Below are 21,616 nucleotides of genomic sequence, written 5' to 3' on the forward strand. Positions count from 1 at the left end.
TGCGGGACAGGAAAGTGGACCCCAATCAAGATGGCATTCAATGCTAGTTTGGGTATTTAAGAAACCAAGGTTTATTACTGCAGCTGATCAGGCACTAGGTTGAAACAGGTTGAAACGGGCAAGATTCTAGTTACTCTAAGACTCAGACTATTCCTTATCTTTCTGGCTGGGAAGCTTAAGAAAAGGAAGGTGAACTACTTGGGAAACTGCCCCTTGGAAATGTTTTTCACAGAGGCCTAATCCTATTTCTCACGTCAACTTCTTGTATCCAATTTACAATCATCTACCACCATCACCTATCAGCATCTTTTCCAATGAATGCTATTAAAAAGCATGTGCTTTTCATTTAAAAATATTTTTTGCTACCATATAGGCACTCCTTTGAACTTTTCCAAAAGTATGTCAGTTCTTTGTAAAAAGACAACCCCAAAACCCTGAAATTTAGGGGTCCTGTAAAAATAGAACACTTCCTGGTCTCGCTCCCCAAGACAAAAGAACGAGGAATTAAAATATGTGCTGCCAGTTTTATCTGCTTGGTAAGGAATGTGTACAGCATGAAGAGACAGCTTTAAGTCTTAACGCAGCACTGTTAGGTGGTGTTGAATTTTCGTTAACAAGATATTTTTTGACATTCAGAATGTGGGATAATTATCAGTTCTTTGCCTATGATCACACTGACGATGTGGAAATCAGGAAGCTTCATAGATCTTACATCATTCTTTCCAGGTACGCGAGTGGAACCCGTCACTATCCTTCAGCCTCACTCAAACCCAGCAAACCACTTCCATCCCATCCTTACGCTAAGGAAGGAGGGTCTTCTGCATCTTGTCAGCTAAGTCAATCCATTATTTTTCTATCAAGAGCTTCATCTGTCTCTGTAGGGGAGAAATTCAGACTTGGCACCTTGGTTAAGGCCTCCTGGAAGGTGGCCTGTGGTTGGGTTCAAGGGGCGATTCATAGCTCTTTGCGGGAGGGGATGTCACTCTGCAAACTGACTTGGGGGACACAAGATCTAGTTGTACAAAATGGGTTGTTTTGCACAGGTCCCCTCCTCCCGGTCAGTGGCCATAAAGAGAAGGACAATCCTATGGACTCTGGACCAAACACGTTTAACCAGTGCATGAACTTTTACTATAAAAAGTATACCAACAGGCACAGACTGTTTTGGGGGAATGCAGGCTGAGGGCATGCCAGGTGCAGGCAATGAGGAATTTCCAGGAATGGCATCTCACTGATAAGCTGGTTTCTCAGCCATCTTATTTTGAGCATGACTCTGAAAGTATTACCAGCCAGCCTCTTGCCGTGGCAGAATGCAGTATACCTACCGTTAAAATATTTATCCATATAATACAGCTTGTGATGATCACGCTGGCTTTCAGCTCCTCTTTCTTGAAATCTCTCAGGGCCAATGTGCCTGGAGGGCATTTACATTTGGGCATCAAGTAACCCTCCCCCCTCCATGTTCAACATTCAATAAGGGAATAGCAGTGAAGTAATCCGATACCTGGGAAGGGGCTGAAACTTGGAAAGGCCAACCTGTCCTACTAAACTGGATGCTTAAGTCCCCGTGTAACTCTCCCTGCCCAATTTGGTTACCTCCCTGCTGGAAGCAGCAAATCCTCTTCCAACTCTGTGAGAGCAGGAGGACCACAAAGAAAGCTACAGAAAACCTTCTCATTTTTTATTTCAAAACAGTTTTTCAGTTGCATTTCACAAACAGGATTATTAAAAAAAGGGGAAAGTGAAAAACCTGCTTTTGTTTAAAGGAACACAGTTAATAATAGGATGAGCAAACCCTCAATACTGCCGAAGACATGAGCATGTTTTTCAATAAAGAGGGAGATGCTGCTTTCTGGAATGTTTGTTCCCCCCCCCTCGCAAAACAAAACCCAGAAAAAGGGAGACCCACAGGAAGTGGCTGTTTTTTCAGGCGGGCTAGCGACTCCCTAGTAGCCTAGGGAGGGAGAGGCCCCCGCATAGGTCCCCGTGGGGGTACCATGGGCCGTTGGGCAGGACGAGGCGGCAGAGGGATGCGCTGGTAGCTGTAGGGAGGGGGCCGAGGGGGACCATTGTATCCATGGGGTGGCATCAAGGGAGGCGGCCCACGCATCCCATGAGGTGGCATGGGACCAGGATGACCTGGGGAAATAAAACACACGGGCATTAGACAGCACCCAGAAGATGCCCGAGACCGCATCAAACTGTGAAGATAAGTTGCTTCAGGCACAAAAGAATCAGAACTACTGGACTGTCAGGGGGAATTTGATAAAAATTGCTTGTGTTTCCCTTCTTTGGCTTGAAGCCATTTCTAGGAAAGTCAATACCCCTCACACTCCAATGGGCTTTTTGGCACTAAACCAGAAGAGGAGAGAAGAGAATACCTCAAACACTTCCACTTACCCATTGGCGATCCAAAGTGAGGTCCCCTAGGTGGCATGCCCATGGGGGGTGGCCCAGGATGGGGCATGCCTGGGGGTGGGCGTGGAGGTGGCTGTCCCCCTGCCCCTGGGGGTCCAGGGTGATGTGGGCCCATCCCGGGCATTCCATGATGGACTTGCATTTGCGGCATACCTGGGAAGGTAACAAAAGGCAGGGATTTCTCATGCACGCATTCACACAGTTCCAAAGACACAGACTGTGTCAGGAAGACCTCACCCACATCATACTGCTGGTTTACAGGGGCCATAGCTGGATCCCACTCTTCCCAAACTCTCCCGCAGCCCCAGTATTGAGATTTTTCAGTGACAAAGGCAGAGCCGGTCTTCTGCTGAGAAAGTAGTTGTCCAAAGTACAGAACATACCTGGATGCATCCCACCAGGAGGGAAAGGATGTGGGTGGGGAGGATGCGCCCCCCCGGGGGCTCCTGTGGAGGGAGGTCCTGGGGCACCTGCCCCTGGTGGCATGGGTGGAGGTGGCATAGCTGGAGGCAATCCTGGTGGCAAAGCTCCCGGAGGTGGTACTGGTGGAGGAAACGATCCAGGTGGGGGGATGCCTATAATGGAAAATCACAGAACACTCTGAAATATTGGGGAAAGCACCCAACGACTCGCTGGTTGCTGAGTCACTCATCCATGTTTTCAGACATTAAGAACTCAAGTGGTGAGAAAAAACAATCGTCAGAAGGCAAAAGGCAGAAAGGAACCAGAACTAAGGAGCTACCAGCCCCAGCCCTGGTGTACCTGGAGGAGTAACCCCCGGTCCCAAGGTAGTAACCACTGGCGTGGGCACCGAGGGTGGGGGCGGGGCATCTGCAAAGAGTTGGTGCGGCCGGTCGGCCTGGGAGAGGGGGTTCTGTGCCGCGAGGAGGCGCTCAGCGGCAGAGCCGTGCCTCTCCCCCTTGGAATCCTTCTTGAAGGCGTAGGAGACGGTGATGGGGCGGTTGCACAGGTACTGTCCGTTCATCGCCTCAATGGCGGCATCTGAGGCATCAAAGCTGGCAAAATTGATGAAGGCGTAACCCTTGGAGTTGCCCGTGTCAGGGTCACGCATGATCTTCGGGGTCTGCAGGATGACCCCGAAGGCACTAAATGTGTCGTACAGCAGCTTCTCGTCAATCTCCGGATCCAGATTGCCAATGAAGATGTTGGCACCCACATCCAGGTTCTTGTTGTGGGCCGAGGCCTTGTTGACCCGGATGGGCTTCCCGTAGAGTTTGATCATGTTCATAATCTTGATAGCATAGTCAGCGTCCTCTTCGCTGAGGAACTCCACGAACCCGTAGCCTGAAAGGACACCACCGGGAGAGGGGCTTGCAGCCGGCTGTGGCCCTCCACTATGCCTCGGTTCCCCCCGCCGCCTCCCGCCCCAGTGGCAGCTGGCCTGGCCAAGCCAGCTCCCCCCTCCGGGCTCGGCCGGGGCGCCCCAGGAAGCGGCGATGGGAGGGAGCCGGCCGCGGCCCCGCTCACCTTGGTGCTGGCCCGTGACACGGTCTTTGGGCATGTGAGTGTTGACCACGGGGCCCGCCTGGAGGAAGAGCTCCCATAGGAGCGGCTCGCTGACCTTCTCGTCCAGGCCGCCCACGTAGACGGTGGCATCTGAGGAGAGAGGAGGGGGGGACGGGGGTCAGGCGGCGGCAGCAGCCCTTGCGGGTCTCCGGGCGGCCACCAGCCCCTCCTCCGACCCCTTCCGGACCGGGCGAGCGCAGAGGAAGGAGGGCGGCTAGAATCCAACCCGCCGGGAGCCACCTCCTGCGGATGCAAGCGCCCCCCCTCGCACGGGCCTGAGCAACGGCCGCCCTGAGCCACCCCGAGCCCAGCGCCGTTACCTTGATTCCGCTCCGAGATGGGGCCCGCCGCCATCTTGACCCAGGCGCTCCCCGGTTTTCTCTCGCACTTCCGATCTTAGCCGGAAATTACGTCGGGCGCGGCCATTATGCTCCTGAGCGGACGCTGACAGGCCTCGCCGTTAAAGGCACTTGGCTTTAAGGGCTACCGGGCAGCTCACGCGCATAATCATCTCCTCGCGGAAGTCGGTCTTCAGATTAAAAAATAAATCACGTGAAGTGCCCGGACACAACGACGCAATTGCGTAGGTGCATCATTTTGACAGCAATAACGTGGCATAAAACCAGAACTTTCGGGGTCCACCGGTCATGCTACTTCCGCCCAGAAGCGACAAACTGCGTCTGGCCAATCAGCGCGAATCTCTTCCAAACTCCTCCTCTTCTCCATTTCCCGCTTTTTTCTTTCGCCACGCAGGCGCAGTAGCGACTCACGCGCGCAGCTTTTTGTTGTCGTTAGTTCGTGCGCCAATTCTTCCGTTGCCTTTCAAAAGGAGGCGAAGGAGAGAGGAAACCTGAGCGACCCGGCGTTATGTGGGAACCCGCTCTCTGCGCCGTCGGGTGGCAGCCATTGGCGCCTCTGGCCAGGCCGTGCTTGGGCCCGCGAGGCTGTCGAGGCCCGGCAAGGGCAGGAATCTGCCAGGGGCCTCCTCGGGATCGCCAGGCAGGGAAGAAAGTGCAAAGTAATTGCTTGGATAGTGCTTCTGAGCATAGGCAGAACGCGGCTGGGGTCACAGCAGCAAGCGGGCGCCTCCTCCCCCCCCTTCCCGCAGGGGAGCGGCCTGTTTGAGCGAAGGGGAGGAAGGCCTGTGGGCCCCTTCCCCAGAGGGAAGGGGGTCGAGCCTTGCATCGAAACCCTCTGGCAACCGTGTCCGGGAGAGGCAGGTTGCAGAGAGTTTTCTTTAGTCCCCAAATGCTCCTGTGGGAGGCCTTTAGGTAGATAGTAACCTTTACAAATTTTTTTTCCAGCGATCACACTTACGTGTTTGTACAGTGCCAGTCTGGCCAAGGAAAAGCCACTGGCAGAGAAGGGATGAAGGATCTGCAGTTGCTTCAAAACCTGGCTAAGAAAGGCAACCTCAGGCAGGATATCGTGATTTAGCCCAAGGTGAGTGATACAAGCTCTGCCCTTTCTTTTCTTTTTGGGCTAGGTGCAAAGAAAGAGTAAATAGCAAAAGGTGTAAATAGCACACATGCCAGCAAAGGAAGAGTATGAAATAATGGCATGAATCCTGTATACACTGGATTGCAGTTTGACACATTCGGAGTAAAATTTGCATAAAGGCCTGTTGTGGTTGTGGCAAGCTACTCTGTCCTTGTAAGATTGTGACAAAGACAAAAAAACAATCCCCATTTCATCAAACGCATAAATGTCCCGGACTACAGTTTTGGTGTATGCTGTTTACAGAAGTTTTATTTTATTTAAAAAGCCATTAGTTTAAAATTGGCAATTTCCTGATGGTTGTTGTTAAGGCTTCTGAACCAAAGCTTATGAAATAGTATATAATTGAAGTTACAGCAAAGTTTTGTCTTTATAGAGATAGGGAAGGTTTTTTTTCTTTCTCTATGCACACCCACAAACTTGCATATAGAGTACATATACACACACAAAGCTGATAGTAGACATTGAATAAACAGTAAACTTGATATATGAAGATGGAAGCTAAAAGGATTGTGTTTTTGTGCACCAGTTTATCAGGCATGTTGTGTCTGTGGCTCCAGGTTTGATGATTTTTGTCTACTGAATGTATTATCAGCTTTTGATGTTATTTAACAATTATTAATACATTTACTGTACAAGTTACCTCTTAGGCAATAAGAAGAAAAAGTTCCTATTGATTTTTTTTCTGTGTTCCAAGGCTGTAAATATATAGCATGCCATTGTCTCTGCAGCATAAGAACATTAGTTCATTTGGAAGGATGTTCATTTTAGAAAAAATACACATGGGAATATATAACGTATAGTGCCTCATTTAAGAAGTTTCTAAAACCCAGCTTGCTGCAGGTGGTTTCATATGAAGGAGAAGCAATAGCTCAGATTTGCCATGGATATTCAGGAAGCCCATCCATTCCCAATGGGAGGGCAAAAATGAACGCTGTATTTTTAATGAGCTGTTGTGCCGCCTTACGCATTTTCCAGAGCTATGCTATAGCTTCCTCTTGCTTCAAATAGGTTAGCCGCTTTTGAAGAAGATCCAGTTCTTCGCAGAGTTTAACAATGTTGGAAGCAAAGAGGCCAACCTGAAGGGTGACATACATTGATATTAAAAACTCAAAGTTACAAAATAGTTGCTGCTACTATATATGCCATTTTTAATCATCTTTTACACTTATACTCCATGTGCGTGTTCAACAATACAGGACACAAATTCCTCACCAGGAGGATGTAACACGAAGGATTTATAGAAATACGCTTTTAATCCAAATACTGCAATCAGACAGTTAAAATTTCTGCAGTTTGAAATTTCATAAGACAGAAAATATATTTTAAAATATTTTTCACAGTTGAGGATGCTGCTAGGCCTGTCCTTGACTTCTACAAAAATCCCCCTTTCGCAACCAAAGGAAAAGATGATAGTATTTGCTTTCCCACCAACATTTTTGGGGAGGGGCAACTGTTACCCATAGAGCAATTCTTTGCGGGAGCTGCTTAAGAAAAGTCTTGTCATTGTGAGCCAGGAAGAGGATGAGGCAAGAGCAATGGTTTGCCCACAAACTCTGGAGCTTCGGTGTTTCAAATGGAATGGGAACTTTTACCATATCTCCAGTTCACCAGAATCAGAAGAGCATGCAGCGTATAACCTTTAATAAATAATTTTCATATACATCAGGGCTGAACCAGCAATAAATTGGCTCATCTGCTGAACCAGAGGACAGAAGGAGACATACATGTCTGGAACAGATTGTGGGTAGCACCAAGATATTGTGTAGAAGTACAAAAATAGAACTAAATCACAAATAATTCCTGCAGCACACAGCTGTCGTTCTTTAACATTGTGCAAGATCCTTGAGGCCTTAGTGCATGTTTAGATTTTAATTGCTTTGGGCATACAATTGAATGGGCTAAAAGGATTTAGGAACAATGTGTAAATTAATAGCACTGGCCACTTGAAAAATAATTTTCATTACTGTGGAATGTTTGGAACTGAGGCAGTAAAGATGAGATGTTCAACAGGCTATTATAGGCCATCAGTAATACACAGTTCAAAAGCTATATTTGGCAATTGATTATTGTTGCTGAGTCTTTTTTTCTGTTGGATTTTTTTGTACCTGAACTTCCGGATTCCCCCGAAGATAACACCTTTTCCATAAACGTATTGAAGTCCCTGTATGTGATGGGAGAAGCAGCAGTCCATTATGATAAATGAAGTTGCCATTGGATTTGGCCTTCCAACACCTTTCTTGTTCTCTAGAAGTCTCCAGTGCCTGAACACGATGAGAACTCTTTTTGGAGAGGGTCCCATTTTTCCAAGGAAAAATGTGGGTTTGCAAACTGAGAGAGCCTTTTGAAAAAATGTACAAGGTCCATTTTTCTGAAGAAGTGTTTTCCATCTAGAGGAAAAGAATGTAGAAAACATAGTTGGCTTTGAATCTAGGAAGCCAAAGGTTAAAAAATAACACCTTATGTTTATTAATACACACCTTGTCACTATTTGTGAATAGGAATTTCTTGTTTAAAGTGCCTCCATTGCTGAAGTTGTTATCATTGTACCAGGGGTTCCTGAACTGTGCTCTCTGCCAGGGGTTGAATCTGAGTGGCCAGTTCCAAATTGTAGACAAATTTGTATGGCCTACGTTCTTCACAGGATAGCCTCCTTTTTGCAGGATTTCTAAACAGAGATTTTCTTGCCAGCCATTGATAGGAGTGTAAATTTGATTGAGAAAACGATTCTGGATACAAAGAAAGAGAAGCTAATAATTTCCAATATATGTTTCTCTCCCCTGTTTTCATAGATTTTAATATTCAAGGAATTAGGACAACAATCTTGACTCCCATTATTTTTCACTACCACCAGTCTTAGCTCACCTGATTCTTTCGACTTCGTTCCCACTGGCAGTTGAATAGGAAAGTGCTAGAAAATGGGATGAAGCAGCTATCATATACGGCCATCAGGTAGGCCTCCGTAAACTCAAAGGATTGTGGGAACTGCTGCAGCAGTTGCCAAACAGAATCCAGGAACAGAAAAAACACTGGTGACTATAAAAAAAAGGATTAGAACAGATTAAACGATAAAGTGATTCTGCCCTCCTCCTCCTCTAATCCTTATCCCTTTTTTGTATGTAACATTTTTTCTGAAAAGAGGATGAATTTTAAAGTAAAATGAATGATTAATAGTGGATACTAACGCCATGTTTTTTAAAAAGTAGAAAGTGGTTCAGGCTGCCTTCCATTCCTTGGATTCCTTGCGAATCCATTTCATTTATTTTTATTAGATTTTTATCCTGTTTTTTTTTTTTTTTTGATTGATTGATCCACTGAAGGCTGCAAACATGCCTGATATTCCTGCCTCCTATTTTTCCTACACCACCAGTCCTGTGAGGTGAGTAAGGTTGAGAGGGAGCAACTGCCTAAAGTCACCCAGCTGGCTCTCGTGCCTAAGGGAGGCCTAGACCTTACAGTTTCCCGGTTTCTAGGCCAGCACCTTAACTATTACACTAAAACAGCTCTCATTTTATTTTATATATACACATTTTATTTCAAACAGTTATAGGCACAGTTTCATCCTGTCTCACAAAACAAACTCACCTCATCCTGGTCGTTTTTCTGGAGTACATTGAGACGCTGCAGGAAAGGATGGCCTGCTGCTACCCATTCTTTCTGGATCAGGCTCTGGAATCCAGGTATTGTCCTCATATGTGGATCTGAAAGAACTTGCACTAGGGAAGCCAGCAAACAATTCAAATCTCTGTCATCTGATTCTGGGAGGAAATGGAGCAGATAAAAGACTTGGTGTGCTATGATATTTTTGCATAATTATTAATATGCAGAGAAGTGGATTTTACTTACTAGGAATAGCAAAGAAGACAAAAATTATAATATTCACGAAGATGTAATAGGAAACTTATCATAGATCCTGTTTAAAAGCTCATAGCTAAACATAATATAGTGAAATCTGAAGGTACTTCCATGTGGGATTTTTGGCACTGCTCCCAAATTAGTATCATGACCTTGAGAAAGGGTTAGTTTCCTATCAACAAGATTTCCCATTAAAGTCTTATCTCCTTGGTTTTAATCTTGCACTGGGCTTTGTAGTGACTTTGTAGCTAGTGACCTGTTTTGTTTCTGTTTTTAACTTTACTATAGGGCTGGGGGGAGTATTGGTCAACTTATCTGAATAATTTTCCTTGTAGCTTCACTTTGACCCTGGTCATCCAGCTATCTCATCCTATTTGTAAGAGGAATCAAACGAGGATGGGAAGTGTGTTTTCTCAAAAGTAGGCAGTTCTGTTTACCAGTATTGCAACACTGTACTGGGAAAAGAAACCACTCCCCACAAAGTTATGCTGTGAATAGAGGAGCAGATGCTGGATAACAGATTGTAGATAACAAAGAGTGATAAATTCATTGAAATCAGAAAACTCTATTGCAGCTTTTACAGAAGACAAAGAATTACTCCGGTCCTTGGAGACTTCTGTCTAGCTCCCATATTGGCACATGCCTGATATAAACACCACTAACAAAAATCTGAAACAGCATGGTTTTCTTGATTATCTTTAAGGAATGATGCTCTAAATCGTGGTATGGTTTGTGAAGTTATGGTTTAGCAAATTGTGTGAACCCATATATTACAGCTTGTAAACAATTTCCAAGCAATTATTTGAAAATGGAATTAAAGACCAAGGAACTTACTTTACCTTGCAGTATAACTGATCGGCTCCTCTCTGTTAGCAGAAGAGTCACCTCGCTGGCTTTCTTCAAGCATAATCTAGACGAGGAAGGCAGCACTTCTCAATATGTTGGAAGCAAAAAGTACAAGTCTCACGTAGCCTTTCCTATTTTTCTAATTGTCCTTCTGCCTTTCTGAAGAATACGCTTTGTGTGGCAATTTTCTATGTACTGAATAATCATATTTAATATAAATAATTTGAAAATTTTTTATATCTGTATGCTAACGTTAGTCTTTAAAAAATGAAGTAAAAATGGCAGCATTGTGAATTGAACAGTAGGTTCTTCCCTGCAGCCTTTTCATAGCACATCTTTGGCTAATGTAAAATTATCTCTCTTAACTAAAATCAGCCTCTAAAACACAAAATGAATTAATTAGGAGGATTCATCTTGCAAGCTCTAGTTCTCAAATTCCTAAGGAAGCTAGAAGTCATTTTGTAAACAATTTACATTTTCAAAAGAGACAGGCCTCCTTATTTCATTGAAAAAAAGCAAGAAACAGAGCCAGAGCTTTCCCACCATATTTTCTGTATATATAGGCTTCCTATTTTAAAATAGAATACTTACTTGAATTAATCTGTTTCTTAATTTTACTAATCAGTGATTGCGAGTTAATCACAGGAGAACGGCTTCCGATCCAGGAAGCTACCATAGAAGCCTGAGATGTCTTACCTTACATGATCCAGCCACCGTGTACTTTCCAGACTTGAGAGCCATTTCTCATCAGATGGTGCAAGAGATGTATCTAGGAGAAGCAAGAAGTATCACTGAAGTTAAATCTGACGCCAACTTTTTGTGAAAAGTGGGGGTGTTTTACACTTTTTTATAATACAAATAAGGCTCATTAAAAGCCTCGCTTGAAGGCCTGAGTGAAGAGCCAGGTCTTCATGGCTTTTCTAGGCAGCAGAATGGGGCATTCAGTTCTTGGGGGGGTGACACCGCCATAGAGTTTCTTTAATTGAAGGAACCTGGAGCACTTCGGCCCGGTAGGATCAAATCAACTGGGCAGATGTTACGGGAGATTCCTCAAATAACCAGTCCCTATGCCCTATTATTTTTGTAGGTTCACAGTACTCTACATAGATTTTAAAATATGTTAACATGCTTGGAGTAATTTTACTGACATTTTGTAGGAAATTCTCACAAATTCGATGAGAATTGAATTTTAAGACTAGCTTTCTTAAGGCCATGCTTTGTATTTGAACCAATGATTTAACTCAATGTATCACCTCTTATCCACATAGGTATTTCTGGATTTCCTAGCGGTTGAATTGAATTTCTGACTTCATTTAAGTGTGTTTACGTTTAAATTAATGTAGCCGAGTATGGGAATTTTGTCTCTGGCATTAGACCTGTTTTTGATATTCTAACCTACTTGGTTGTTCATGCCTTTTTCTTGCCTGACAAAATTGCTGAATGGTCTGATGTTGGAAGAGTGCTTGTCATCTTGCATCTCTCCGTCGCTTGTATAGGCATTCCGACATTCTGCTCTGTCCTTGCTAGTGCTACTATTCCTGTGTGGCACACTTCTTGGCAGGAGAGTTGTCTTCCGATTCTGCTTACCAGTCAGCCAAAGGCTCAGGTTCCACAGCTTGGAGTAAGACTGATGGATCTCGGGAAGGCCGGGAAGGTCAGCAGTTGCTTCTACAATGACACACTGAGAATGCCCAGCAAACAGTAGTGTTTCTATTGCCCTTCAGAGAGAAATCAGGGAGAAGGTAATACTCCACAAAAAGACTTTTATAAAAAGTAGTCTAAGGTACCGCACAATTTTGACACTGCCAAAATTTAACAGATTTTTGAGCTTTGGCTGTGTCTGCCGTGATTATATCACTCTGGATCCTTTGTGTCTGCATTTCACATATGGATCCCATGTAAAAGATGGAATGGAATTCAGTTCCATATTGAATTACAAGCCTTGTTGTTCTTTTGTCAAGACCTACCCAAGATTAACCACGTGATACATACATTGGGCTGTAGAAGTAATAATTTCTCCATGTGTTTGCTGATGTCCTGTCCCCGTTTTCCACCTCCCCTCAAGCTGTCGCACAATCTTTGGTAATCCACTCTTTGGCATAATTCTTCCCACCATTCCCGTCACCCCTGCCTTTTACCCAAGTGGTTTCTCAAGAGCAGAAAATTCCATGTCATACTGTTAGCTGTGACTTTCTCTCTTTGGCATATACCTTATATCTTCCTTCTCTGGATCTGAGTTAGTGTGGAAATTAGCTGCTCTAAGAAGATCACTGCCTGTTGGGTGATGCCAGCACAGCCTCTGGTCATAATAGAGGAGAAAAAACTTGAGTTCTAAGTAAGAATTTTCTGATCTTCAAATTCAGAGTTCTCTCTTTTTGTTCTAAATGATTTCGTGTTATTTAGGCAGGTATTCTGACATGCAAACATTTCCTCCTTCATGCTCACGGAGTGGATTTGCATATGATGCTAAATACAGGTTAACAAAGCACAAGTCATATTTTCATAGAACATGCTATGCTCTTAGAAATAAACTCTATTGTGGTTTAATATGTTAGCCCGATTCACACAATATACTAATATCGTAGGTGAGTTTCCTCATTATACTGAATCACTAATTACCTGACTCCATTTTAACCTAGCTTTTCAGGTTGTGGGAATTTGGAAGCACTCTATGTTCAGCCTTTGTGGGGGATAAAGGCCCCCTCCCCTGGCTCCTCTGCTTGCAGCTTAACAGAAAGGCTCCCTCATTTGCCCTCTTGTTGTTGTGCACGGCTAGCACAGCATCCTGTCATCACAGCCTTATACTCAACTGGTATTCGTCTTTCGTTGAAATGCACAAAGGCTCTTTTCAGCTCATTGTCCAGAAATCGACTGGGGACCCACAAGTATTTGGGAAGGCTGTTAAAAGGAAACAAATATATTTGAAATCAAACCTTAAAACGTAGATCTCTGCAACCTGGTACCTTTTAGTTATACTCCGTCATCCCCAGCTAGGATAGGCAGGGTAGGGCTTAGTTTAACACGTGTGAAAGGAGCCCGGTTGCCAGAGAACAGATCTTTAATGTATATGTTCAGAGAGGACAATCAAGTATTCACCGCTATAGCCTTCACTTAGTTAATTCCATGCCTGATTCTTGGTGCAGCATGTCAGCATCATATATAAATGCATTAGAACCTGACTGCATACTTTTAAAATAACTGGGCTTTAAGAAGATTCTACTAAAAAAAGAGACAAATACTTTAACTAGCTACACAGCACTAATACTAACTAGTTTTTTACCATTGCTGCAAGAGCTTCCAGATCTAGACTCCTTGGCTTAAGCCTTAAACGACAGAAGGACTCGGTTCCAACGCCTCTTTCCCATTCTTCCTGGCTTCACTTCTTTCCACTGTTATTTCTCCATCACCATCATCTGCCCTCCATGCAACATTTGCTGTTGGTGGGCAAGCGCCTCCCGTTCTCCTGAAAACCAACTGATCTTTACCTGGTAGACATATCGAAGCGCTCATTGACTGGGCTGACTCGCCAGCTAGCGGCACCGAGCCGCTTCAGCTCCTTCTCCCAGTCACAGAGAGTCTCAAAAAGCACTACTGAGAAGTCTTCCTGTAGCTGTGTGTCCTGTTTGCCCAGGCAGCTGTTCCCTACAACACAGAGGTCAGTGTGTTGAGATGCGTATTTCAATAGAATCTCCTTGTTTCTTTGATGATGCAGGTGCTCCATCGCTGGAGATTTTCAAGAAAAGGTTGGACAACCATCTCTCTGAGATGGCGTAAAGACTCCTGACTTGGGCAGGACATTGGACCTGAAGACCTGCAAGGTCTCTTTCCAAACAGGACTCGCGGTTTCTTTGTCTACTTACCCAAATTCTTCAGAGCTAAGTATTCATAGCAGGTATCCCTGCCACTGTTCTCCTGAGCTTGCACAATGGCCATTGTCACCTGGAAAGCAAAGTTATGGAAGAGTTAGCTGACCCAAGGTCATCTAGCTGGCTCCCTGTCTAAGGTGGGACTAGAAACTTCTCTTGTGCCACTCATCTGTGGCATCCAGGCCGAGGGTAAAAAAAAGTAATCTGTTTTTTAAAAAGAGAAGGCTTCTCTGCCTTTAAGAAAAAGTTAATAAAGTATGCCAATGAGTGAAGCCGATGATTCTGCTATCTAAAATATTATTTATCATGATGAGAAGAATCAGTGTATGCCATCTTGCATTTTCCAGTGCCAGAATTAGGAAGGAGGAAAGAATTGCATATTCCCTTAATTGTAGAAAAGGCGGGTCACACAAATATTTGATTTCTGAATGCAGAGTGGGAATATCTTTTGGCAGAAGGTGTATTTAGACTCACCATTTACTAGATGCCTTTCTGCTGAATTCACCTCCATAACTTACCTGGAAGGCCTGAGATTCTAAGCCATTTTCATGGAACTGGAACCTTAGAACCCGGAAATCTCGGCAGTAGATGATCAGTTCCTCAGGAATGAACTTCAGTGTAGATGTGCTTGTCAGCACCTTAGTTTTTGTGAAACTGTTCACTGGGGTGAGAACAGAAATCATGTTATTAGGAGGAGGAAGGCTGTTGTGAGGGAAAGACTGTTCATTAGAATGACCAGCAGTAGCGTCAATTTACAGAGCAATAGGACAACACTTTCGTGCCTTGGGCAGTTTACAAGTCTGAAACGGGACGAATCCCTCCCAACCTTTAGATTCTGATTCTGTCTCTGTTCCTCAGATGAACAAAAGAAAAATAAGATTTCGTGGAAAATGTTACACATTTGAAGAGGTATTTCAAGCTGAACAATGTTTCCATGAATACATCTCTATGAAATGGAAAAGAAGCATAGATTGAATTCTTGCATCCTGAGCAAAATTCTATAAGAACAAAATAGTTGGCTATTATAAACCGAAAGATTATATAGGCATTTTTCCTCTAAACCTACCAGCCACCAGTTTTCCAATGCATGGTAGGGCCACTTCATAGTCACTGCACATAAACAGATAGCAAGAGTCATTCTAGAAGGAAAAGAAAGAACTTTTAAGTGGGGTTTTTTTTTCTATTTCTGATCTCTTCCCTGAGTCACACAGTTTCAGCAGAAGCCACTTACATATGCTTAGAATACTCCTCCTCAGGCACACTCACAATGCTAGATTTCACCATGCTTTCTTGTCATAAAGCAGTTATAATGATCAGGATTCTTAGTTGTTTTAAAAGAACTGAACAGCCTCAGTGGAGTTAATGGAGCGGAGGGGGGAGATTTGTTGGAAGGACTAGTATTTTTTTTCCACTGGATTTCAACTGATTCTATGGACTGAATCTAAAATGGAAATATAACTCAAACTCAAAGCAGAAACGCAACAGAATATATTCCTTCTGTGACGGCAAGCCTTAAAACTGTGACTGAGCAGCCCCCAAGAATTCTTGCATTCTGTCTTGCTCTTCTGAGTTCAGTGCCTTCACAGCTTCCAACCCACCTTTTTCCTCCTGCCTGTCCATTCCTGTGGCTCACGTGCTGCTCTCTGCCTTTGGGCTTAACCTGCATCGCTATTAGTGGCCGTGAATCAGTTGCCAAACCCACCTCATCGTTGGGAGAGGAATCCGGTAAGAAGGCCACTCTTAAATTAGTACAGTAAAGAGTGCCAGGAATATGGCCTTCTCCATCTCGGGATGAACTGCTTTTTTTTACATGACCTGCTGTTGCTTGGATATATTCACCTGAAATAAACAGTTAATTAACAGCTGAAGGACGACCGCAAGGATTTTGTATTTTATTTCCAAGTACCACTTAGTGGGGTATATGAAGCCAGTACGTGAAGTATTTAAGGAGTTACACGCATTAAGTATGTAATGAAGGATCGTGTATTTTATATATGAAAAATAAGGTAGCAGAAATTGTGTACAGATTCTTCCTGCAAGACCCTCCCAGAATAGTCATTTGTGCAGGAAGGCAGTGTGCCGCATCCGTTGATGAATGATCTCCCAGCATCTCTGCGTCAGAAGCGTTTGCTCAAATTATTCTACTGATGCAATAAGAAGGTAGAAATTTATCACAGAGGTTTCTAGTAGAAAAGGTAAGAAGGTATCCTTTGCATACCAGAAAAGTCTTTAATTGGTTGGGATTCTTTTCTCTAATCAAAGAAATCAGTTTTATCTGTTTGAGCAAAATCTGTCCAATTCACCAACCATTCCTCCACAGTGGGCATTTCAGAGTTTTCAATAATACTGTCTGGTAGTTATCTCAAAATGCGGCAACATTTTAGAGGCTACTGGTTGGAAGGAACTAACGTTGTAACTTGAACCTTGGAAGTTCAGATACACTTTTCTTTTTCACGCATATAATTGGAGAACAGGTTGGCAAGCTAAACTTAATGCCAAAGTATAATAAATTGAAGACATGAAAAGGAAAATCTCATCTTCATTTTCATGAAGACATGAAAAGGAAAATCCACACCGTGCCAAGGTGGCGCAGCAGTTAGGGTGCAGTACTGCAGGCCACTTTAGCTGACTGTGTTCAGCAGGTCAGCGGTTCAAATCTCACCGGCTCAACGTTGACTCAGCCTTCCATCCTTCCGGGGTAGGTGAAATGAGGACCCAGATTGTTGGGGGCAATGTAAATATATATATACATTGCTTACTAGTGTACACCGCTTAGAGAGTGCTTGCACTTAAAAGCGGTATATAAGTCTTATAAATAAATCTTGTTTTATGCACTTAGCTCTATTCACTCCATATTGATAAGCGGGTCGATTCATTTCCAAGCATAATAATGCCATTTGCCTTCCCTTACTTCGAATCTAAGCAAGCAAAGCATCTTCTGTGCAAGGATCTCCCAACTTAAACTTGTATGTACTCTTTTGCATAGCATTATGCCTGGAAAAAAGTTTCATGTTTTGCATCTCTTTGCCTTAGTTTCATAGACCTTGCTGCTCTATTGTATGGAATTCTTAGCCTTATTTTGCATAAGGGATGCCTCTTCTGCTGCAGCAAAACAACTCAGAGAATCTCTTCCGCCAAGTCTTAATAGCAGCAGGGGGGGGGGTGTCTTAGAGTGCTATATCTTTCCTGCACCCCTGCCCTGTGGAAGGCGTCTTCCATCACCATTATCCGTGGCTGCTTACTTAAACTGAAGCATGTGACCCCGTAATGGCAGTCTGGGAATGACCTGCTGTACCTGCACCTGCTGTTTAAGCACCCCAGCCTCCCAGCAATATGGCGTCAGACATTTGCATTCAAGTATACAGTAATAACCCTTCACATCCTCCTTGCAAGAAAAAGGTTGTCTCCATTTTTAATAGCATTTCTAGCTCTACTTTTTCATCTCCATGCGACTTCAGCATGCTTGAAAAATGTAGCCCAAGACTGACACCCATTGTGCATGGGTGCCCATATTGGCCCATTTTCCCACTACCTGCAATGCACTGGAGAGTATGACGGTTTCCATTCCTCTTTCCGCTCATGTTGGGGGACTTTGGTCTCCTGGGCTGCAGAGAAAGAAGTGAAGATGGTCACTAGTGTAGCGCAAAGAAGCAAAGTATCCTAGAAGCAAAGTATCTGGACTTCAATGATCCTTAGTCTGAACTAGCAAGATATTTGGATATTCTTAAAATAATACCCAAGCAGAGATAAACAGACAGCACTTGGTGTCTTGTCAGTGCTAGTGAAGGAAGAGACAAGGGATCATTTTTCATATTATTTTCAGTTTATTTTAGTTTGTCCTTTTGCACAGGATACTGGCAAAAGATAAGAGTACAATCCTGTACTCTTATCCACTACAGTACACTACACCAAAGTTTCAAGACCAAGTATAATGTAAGAGATCAGTAAATGACCTTGCAAAACTATTTTCTCCCTTACCTTCTCTGATAGTGCTATTGAAATCAAGCAACTGTCCTACCATTTGTTTTACATTCTAAACTTTAGATTGATTGTGTATTCCTGTATCTTCAGCTCCAGTGATCGTAACAGCACTTGAATTGGCTGACTTCCATCCTGCATATTTCTGCCTCGGTTTGGAAAACATTGCTTGATTATGCAAAGAATCTCAGAAGGGAAAGAGAATGCATGTAATTGTAAGAAAAAAACAGACCTTTCTTGGAAAAGCAAAGAGAGTTGATGCAGACGAAATATGCATAAACTATTGATTAGACAAAATGCCAAGCGTACCGAAACAGGCACTAGAGTCACAGACTTTAATCTGTCCTATTTGGCCGCCTGGTCGTAGCAGGAACCCTGGAATGAAGCCCTCGGGCCAACAAGAGGCTGGGTTTCCTAGCTACCAACTCAAAAGCCAAAGAAGCATTAAAGCCAGGCGGCAGGATTTTAAAAAAAAACTTTCTAAATGTTTGTGAATCATTAACGGGAAAGTTGCCCTGCTGAAACGCTCCATGGCCAAGTACATAACGTACAGAAACAAACACCCATTTCTAAAATTATCACTGCTTTGAATAAAAAGGGAGACCAGTGCTTTGAATCAACTAAAGAGTTTGGACACTGAGCTTCTGCAGATCTTTACACAAAAGAATTACAGAAATGTGCCCTGAAATTGCAGCATTATTTTAAATCTTCTAAAGGAAGACAAAAACAAACAGTTGGCTATATTGAAATTATTTCCCAACATAATGCCATGGGACGTCCCGTTATCATGCCCAGCTTTATGGTTTTCCTACCCCTACTTAACTAATAGATATTTATTTACAAGTGGCACTGTCCATCCGCATTGTTGCGCAACACATTGATGTTAGACAGTGGCTGTTTTGTCCTTGATAAATACTTGGTTTAAGAAGGGAATTTGAAAATCCGAAGTTTTTCCTGGTGGCAGGGATACAGTTAACACAGGTTGCGTCCCAATGATTTCAGTACACTTTGTTTTTGAAGGACTCTTGGATAACACAGGTGCCACCTTGAGACGTCCTTACATCTGCGCAAAACAAAGAATTAACTCCCCTACCAGAATACCACTACCACCAGGTGTAGTAACTGTATAATTTACCCATTGTGTAATCAGTTATCAAAGAAAGGCCCTTGCAGCAGACCTCACACATCACCCTCTCCATACTAAAAGGATCTTACAGAGTCATCTAATCCTCCCCTGCATTGGAGAATATTACAGGAGAACAAACACCAGAAGATTTATTCATAGCCATCTTCCTCTTCCTCCCCCAGTTTCCCCAAATCACTGGCAAAAAAGTTACTCAACCTTCATTCACACATCAAAACAGGCAGATTCACTACTTACCCCCATATCCGGAAGAGGGTGTTTAATTTTAAAAGAGTTCTTGGACATAGATAGCATTGTAGTGTCTTTGTGTGCCCCATAAAAAGAGGGGTGAGTGTATTCTTGAGTGTAGTGGGAGAAATACAGGAAAGAGGGAAAGAAGACTGTCTCCTACCTTCCCCCCCCCCTTCTGATTAGCCTGCAATCTGAAATGCAGGCTAGGACTGGGGGTGGTGGTGGGGGTGTGTGGTAGGATGGGGGTCTTGGTGATCAGGTGCCTCCAAGTCTCCTTCCTGCAAGGCAAGATAAACTGAAGCAGCTCTTCTGCATGTGCCGAAGTCTTCCTTGGAGAGGCAGAAGCAGAGAAAATGGATAAATTCTAATCAGATTCCTTTCTGAAAAATAAAATGCTGCTGCTGTTTGGAGAGGACATCTGGAAAAAGCTGGCCAGCAGCTGTGTGTGTAGGAGGGCTTCTAGCTACTGCTGCTGCTGCAAGGCGCGGCTTTTGGCTTTTCCTTGAAGGCCTCCCTTCCCCACCCCCCTTGCTGCAATGAGCCCTTTGGAAGTGAGCAGCCGCAGGAGGGCCATTCAATCCTCCAGTCCTCTGTGAAACTGACACCTTCCTCCTCCTGTGGAATAAGCAGGGCGGGTGAAACTGACGCCCAGGCAATGGCTGTGTGCTGCAAGAGGCTGCCAGCAAGGGCTCCCCTTCCCCAGTAGCTGCTCTTTTCACAGAGCGCTCACTCACTCGCTCACTCTTTGCTGCTCTAGGCTGGTGTCTTGTTGCCAAGCTGCTTTGGTCATAACACAGATCCACAGACCTGGATTTGCAGTTGACAGGCTAATGAGCAGAATCCTGTCATAAAAAAAAATAAAAATCACACATTAGTTCTTTTTACAAGTAAATAGTATCAATGTGTGGTTTATGTAAGGATAGGCAGAGTCCTCTGTTTAAATTTCCAGAAAAAATTCCCTCTCAACAAAGGGCAAACTTGGCAATCATTTTGGAAAGAGCTAGAGTGTTGAAGAATTGAAGGCAGAAATCATAAATTATTTGCGATAGAGAGTAACCCCCATCTAGAGTGGAAGTTAGTGCTTTTTTAAACGTGATCTGGGATTTATTTGTGAGCAGCAAGATTTTCAGCTTTGCTGCCAAAAGCAAGTTAGAGTGATTAAAACAAAAAATGGATAATGGACATTAAAAAGAAATCAAGTCCATTTTTCTCATTTTTATACAAACTGGTGTTGCTGTCATATATGAAACAATAAAGACCATATACTTTTCTGCAGAAAATATATTTGTGGAAAGTGGGGGGGGGGAGAGTTGTCATATGTAAATATTGCCGCTTTTAGATATGCTAAATCCCAATTCTTTTAGAACTCAATATTGAGAGAGTGGGAAAGCTGAAAAATGAGTTATTTTATAACCTTTGTTAATTCCAGAATTGTTAGGCAACAACACTAATTTAACCTAGGTGCTGTGGTCTTTGGACCTGCTTGCTGTGGTATTGACTGTTGTAATCCAAAACATCTGAAGAGCACTAGGTTGGGAATATGGCTCCAATCTTGACAAAAATCTTCTTGTTTCCTTCTCCAAGAAAACAAGTAGCAGCCTTAGGGAATGTGGTTAATGATTACAAAAGGAGGTCTTGCTGGAAGGGGCAAAGGGTAGCCTGTCACAAAGTCTGTGATAATTGACTTAGGTCAATGTCTCTGAACTGTGGAAATACAATTCTCAGTTAATTCTCTGTATTATATAGCAGCTTTTTCAACTTGAAACAGCAAACTGCAGTTCCAGTTATTGATTGCCAGTAAATATATGAATTGGGACGGATGAATGCTACCCTCCAAAATTTCTGGAGGACGTTCGTTTGAAACAGCAATATGCGTACTTTAGTACCCCAGCACTCTGAGACTCCAACAGGCACTCCCCACACCCAGGCCCAACACTGTCTTCAGCATGCCTGAGCAGGGATGGTGTAATGAAGTCACCACTCCCTGGCTGGGGGCTTTTATAATATAAGAGGATTAAATAGAGGAAAGGAATGCCAAGCTGAAGCGGGCTGGCGGACTGCCTGTCAAGCCGCCTTCATTTGCACTTTGCGGTCCAAAGAAGTAAATAGAAACAAGGAAACTCTTCTAGCTAGAGGATTTATTCCTTTCTTAGAAATCTTGATTCATTTTGAAAAGATGCAAATAAAAATATGCTCACCTGTACCTGTGTCAGCCTTATAAGGTAGACCAGACCAGGAAACCGGTACCATGGAG

At 43.7% G+C, this 21,616-nt stretch overlaps 3 protein-coding genes across 5 annotated transcripts in view; 1 reads left to right on the forward strand and 2 right to left on the reverse strand.

The window, feature by feature from the left end:
* Positions 1–1,667: 1,667 nt before the first annotated feature.
* SF3B4 (splicing factor 3b subunit 4) lies at positions 1,668–4,407 on the reverse strand. The gene is made up of 6 exons (XM_039318596.1): positions 4,266–4,407; positions 3,907–4,035; positions 3,181–3,723; positions 2,802–2,993; positions 2,401–2,571; positions 1,668–2,139 (listed from the first exon to the last, which is right to left on the reverse strand). Exons 1-6 carry the CDS (start codon positions 4,297–4,299, stop codon positions 1,955–1,957), a joined length of 1,254 nt encoding a protein of 417 aa, XP_039174530.1. The 5' UTR covers positions 4,300–4,407; the 3' UTR covers positions 1,668–1,954.
* Positions 4,389–21,616, forward strand: part of VPS45 (vacuolar protein sorting 45 homolog) — a 52,399-nt gene continuing 35,171 nt past the window's right edge. The window contains exons 1-2 of one of the 2 annotated variants that reach the window (XM_039318595.1): positions 4,389–4,528; positions 5,250–5,388. The gene's annotated coding sequence lies outside the window, so the exon portion shown is untranslated. Of the gene's footprint in view, positions 4,529–4,775; positions 4,964–5,249; positions 5,389–21,616 lie in introns of those variants that run through there. The other variant, XM_039318594.1, reaches the window with a different exon arrangement.
* Positions 5,667–20,627, reverse strand: MTMR11 (myotubularin related protein 11). 2 transcript variants are annotated; one of them, XM_039318589.1, is made up of 17 exons: positions 20,097–20,627; positions 17,542–17,614; positions 15,712–15,848; positions 15,076–15,148; positions 14,528–14,670; positions 14,004–14,082; positions 13,629–13,785; positions 12,954–13,041; positions 12,354–12,442; positions 11,731–11,861; positions 10,840–10,912; positions 10,137–10,207; positions 9,028–9,200; positions 8,308–8,478; positions 7,923–8,171; positions 7,551–7,832; positions 5,667–6,521 (listed from the first exon to the last, which is right to left on the reverse strand). In XM_039318589.1, exons 2-17 carry the CDS (start codon positions 17,588–17,590, stop codon positions 6,423–6,425), a joined length of 2,064 nt encoding a protein of 687 aa, XP_039174523.1. In that variant the 5' UTR covers positions 17,591–17,614; positions 20,097–20,627; the 3' UTR covers positions 5,667–6,422. The 2 variants fall into 2 exon arrangements, with proteins under 2 accessions (XP_039174523.1, XP_039174522.1); XM_039318588.1 differs by lacking the exon at positions 20,097–20,627 and adding an exon at positions 19,369–20,059.

The sequence above is a fragment of the Crotalus tigris genome, unplaced genomic scaffold (assembly GCF_016545835.1).
Source record: "Crotalus tigris isolate CLP2741 ecotype Arizona unplaced genomic scaffold, ASM1654583v1 scf7180000021444.432893, whole genome shotgun sequence".
Classification (NCBI taxonomy): domain Eukaryota; kingdom Metazoa; phylum Chordata; class Lepidosauria; order Squamata; family Viperidae; genus Crotalus; species Crotalus tigris.